The following is a 3,973-nucleotide window of genomic DNA, read 5'->3' as shown; positions in this document are numbered from 1 at the left end:
GGGAGGGAGGGAGGGGTGGTGTTGGTGGTTCTCCCCCCTCTTCCCCCGGACCTTCTCCCCCTCTCTTCCGCTTTCAGTCGTCTCTCTGGGCTTCTTCGTACCCCTCTCTCACTGCACTTCACCCGTCTCTCTGCTCCCTCCATCACACCCCTCCCCTCCCCCTCTTCTCCCGTCATTTCCCCCCATCACACCCCTCCCCCCTCTTTCTCCCCCTAACCTTTGGCAGGCTTGCCACCCAGACCGGTGTGTTCGTGCCGGTGGCCCCCCTGGCGCTGGAGGCCCTGGAGTGGGGGGATTTGCGGCGCTCCCCGGGGGGCGGAGGTGGAGGGGGGAGGGGGGGTACGGGCGGGGGAGGGGGAGCGGCGGCGGTGGCGGGCGGCTGTCCGGATCTGTCCCTCCAGCTCAAGTTGGGGAAGCAGCTGCTGCGGTCCCCCCCGTGTCAGGAGGAGGTGGTTACCCAGGTGGGGGCGGGGGGGGAATGGGTTGATGGGGGGGAGGGTGTTGCAGGTGTTGGTGTGTGTATGTATGTATGCTACTGCCACGGCTTTCTCTGGCCATTGATGTCGTTAGTTGACCTTCGGAGGCATACATACGTAGTACATACGTGCATACATACATACGTGCATACATACGTACATATATACATACATGAGTCGGGGTCGGGAGCACACAAGACTAACCGACTTGTGCGCTGTGTTTCGGCTTCGGCCCCCGGCTCTCGCGGCCCACAAGTGTAATCTAAGTCATACATAAATACATACATACATACATACATACATACGTTTGTTGTTGCCTTTTTATTCCTTTGTTGTCCGACTCACTCGACACATCCTCGCACATACATGCAAACATACATACATACATACATATAAATATAATTACATACATGCAGATTTTGGAGCTGCTGTGTGACCATTTGGCGACTTGGTCCTGCTCCATCGCCTTTCCCGAGCTGGCGCACGTTCCGCTGCTGCACCTGCGCCGCTTCATCAAGGGCTGCCGGGTGGAGAGATTTAAGTGCGTGTCGGGGGGTGGGGGGTGGGGGGGAGGTGGTGTGATGTCGGGGGTTGGGGGGGGAGGTTGTGTGAATGGAAGCGGGTTATAGCTATTGCCGCACCCGCGTGTGTGTGTATGTGGCCGCAACTAGCCTCTGCTGGCAGAGCCCCTCCCTGCCGTCCCCCGTGTTCCCCCGGGGGGGGAGCCCCACCACCCGCACATCCCTCTCCCCGCAGCAACCACCAGTGGGGGGGGTGGCGAGTTCTGTGAAGTCAGTGACCGCCAGCGCCTGCATTCAGTGGAATCCGCATCCATCCACCCATCCATCCATCCGGACCTCCAGCGGCGGCGACATTCCCGGAGTGGGTAGCCCCCCAGGGCCCCCTGGGTAACCACCGTCAGCCGCCCTCGCGATGCCTCCACCTTCTTACCGCCGTCGAGGGATTCTATTTAGACATAACAGACAGACAGACAGACAGACAAGCAGACAGATAGACATCTCCAGGTCTGTTTATGATTTCCAACTGTACATGACATCTCCTCCATGTTTTCTCGACTTCTTCTCGGAGGGGGAAAATACCCACTTACTTAATCTCCCCTCTTCCCCCCCTCTCCCCCCTCTCCCCCCCGGCCCCGGCCCCTGCTGGTGTGAACTAATTAAAGGCGTGCGGCCAAGCAGCTGCAAGACGCCGTACAACGCAATGTCGCCTGGGTGGGCGTGGCGAGAGACCGAGTCGACTTCGGTCCCAAGGACACGGCCAAGGTGCAGGTAGGTGTCGGCAGGAGGGGGCCCCGGGGGGTAGGGAGGTTGGGGGCGGAAGTACGGTAATGGCGAAGAATTGACGGAGAGGTGTACGACATGAGGAGATCTGTACTCCTTCCTCCCACATACACATAACGCCTTTCCCTCTCCATCTCCTCTCCAGGCCTTTCTCCGCACCGAGCGCGAGGCGGGTCGTTCCCCGCTGCAGCAGTTGGCGGCGGCCATGGCGACACGGGCAGCGCGGAGGGCGGCGGCGCGGCGAGCTGAAGATGTGAATCTGGGGGGCAGCGGCGGCGGCGACCGGAAACGAGCTCGACGGGAGGCGGAGGATGAGGATGAAGAGGACAGTGACGACGACGACATCGAGTTGGCGGCGGCGGCTGCGGCCAACGGCGACGGCGGCGGTAGCAGCGACGAGGAGTTGGAGGAGGGTGCGGGTGGCGAGGTGAAGAGCGGCAAGAAGGCGTCTAAGCGTCAGCGGGGCGGAGGTGCGGATGAAGGCGGCGGCGGCGGTGACCTGGAGGGGGATGAGGGCGACGTGTTGCTGGAGGACTACGTGCCCAGTGACGATTACGACGAGGATGACGTCATTGAGGGTGATAGCGACGGGGAGGAGATGGAGGAGAGTGGAGGCAGCGATGATGACGACGACGACGATGATGGTGGTGGTGGTAGTGGTGGTGGTGGTGGTGGTGGTCGCAGCACCAAGGGGCTAGTAGAAGGTGACAGTGATGACAGCGCCGCTGAAGAGGGGTATCAGGGGGCCCAGGGGAAGCGGGTGCAGGGGCGAGGAGGGGGCAGGGGAGGGGGCAGAGTACCCCGGCGTGGTGGTGGTGGCGGTGGTGGTGGTGGCGGCGGGCGAGGTGGTGGTGGTGGTGGTGGCGGGCGAGGTGGTGGTGGCGGCGGCGGCGGCAGGGGGAAGAAGGGAGGAGGAGGGCGCGGTGGGGGCTGGGAGGGGCGGGGGAGGGGGGCCAGCAGCAGCCGGGGTCGCGGAGGGCGGGGAGGTCGTGGTGGCGGGCGGGGGGGCCGGTGAGGTGGATTTAGCCGTGTGTGTGTGTATGTGCGCGGGGGTATTCCGATGACACGTTTGTGGGAGTCAACGCGGTCCTGGGCATCGCGCTGCATCGCCACTTGTCTCGGTGGGCCGCCCACAGGGAAAAGAGCAGAAGACAGAAGCGCGCCGGACTGCCAATCAGTGGACTGATGTCTTAGGGTACGATGTAGATGTATGTATTTATGTGTGTGTACCAGGATAATGGTGAGGCGGCGTTAAGAGGGGGAAGGAGAGGGGGAGTGTGTGTGTATGTGCATGTATGTATGTCCACGCCACCGGAGGCCGCCCTTAGAACGGTACCCGGCGGCTCACGGAGGCGGCGGGAGACGGTGCAGCTAAACTTCCAGCTCAACTTGTCTCGCATCGTATCGTGTATCGTACTGTACGATGCAATGTCGTACTAACCGTAGGCTAGTTTGGAATCCAGTTTGGATTGGACGGGGGCCAGCGCAATGTAAAGAAAACAGTGTCTGCCTCTGTCTATGATCGCCAGCCGGTGCGCGAAAATGTGTTTTACGAGAAGTTGATGAAAGGTTCGCTTTTGATCGGCTGCGAAACGTGCGCGTGTACGACAACTGGGTATATCCTAGGGAATTAGCACTAAAAGATATTGTGGAGATGAAATGTAAGTGAATCATTACATGGGGGAGCTCGGACTTAAGATCAGACGTATTCATAAAAGCATTCAAAAACGTTGCGCATAGAATTGTCTTTTGATGTGACGTGGTTATCGCAACCACACAAGCCTGACTGAGACTTGGGGGCGCGATGCCGTACAACGGTGTCTCTCTATAACAGTTCTTCATACATGCAAAAGGTATATGTTGTGTATATTATTAATATACGTGTTGATGAGTATGAAAGAAAAAAAGTGTGCAAAGTTTTAGCAAACCGACCGACAACTGACCAGACTCCCGAGGAACATGCTCGTACAGTACGGAAAGCAGAATCGTCTCACTATCAGCCAAAGTATGCCCTCCAAGAATATGTACGGCAAATCGCCTGCCATCTCAACAAGGCAGGCTCATAGCCCACATACCCACATGACCTTCGATTCGACGCTTCCCTGGGTTTTAACATAATCCCCTTTAAGGCGCCAGCCCGTCTCTGCATGTACGACTGTACGACATCAATAACGTAAATCCCAAGCAATGTGGAGA

At 59.0% G+C, this 3,973-nt stretch overlaps 1 protein-coding gene across 1 annotated transcript in view; it reads left to right on the top strand.

Annotated features, from left to right (window-relative positions):
* The window catches only part of VOLCADRAFT_88772 (uncharacterized protein), a gene marked incomplete at both ends in the record, with an annotated part of 8,692 nt that extends 5,729 nt beyond the window's left edge, over nt 1–2,963 (top strand). Inside the window, 5 exons of the mRNA XM_002948512.1 lie at nt 227–461; nt 893–1,038; nt 1,660–1,765; nt 1,923–2,247; nt 2,914–2,963. Coding sequence (XP_002948558.1) covers nt 227–461; nt 893–1,038; nt 1,660–1,765; nt 1,923–2,247; nt 2,914–2,963 — 862 coding nt within the window. The remainder of the gene's footprint in view (nt 1–226; nt 462–892; nt 1,039–1,659; nt 1,766–1,922; nt 2,248–2,913) is intronic.
* Nucleotides 2,964–3,973: the final 1,010 nt, after the last annotated feature.

Source organism: Volvox carteri, assembly GCF_000143455.1.
Source record: "Volvox carteri f. nagariensis unplaced genomic scaffold VOLCAscaffold_10, whole genome shotgun sequence".
Taxonomy (NCBI): domain Eukaryota; kingdom Viridiplantae; phylum Chlorophyta; class Chlorophyceae; order Chlamydomonadales; family Volvocaceae; genus Volvox; species Volvox carteri.
The sequence above is the reverse complement of the archived record's forward strand: the minus strand, read 5'-3'. Positions and strand labels throughout refer to the sequence as shown.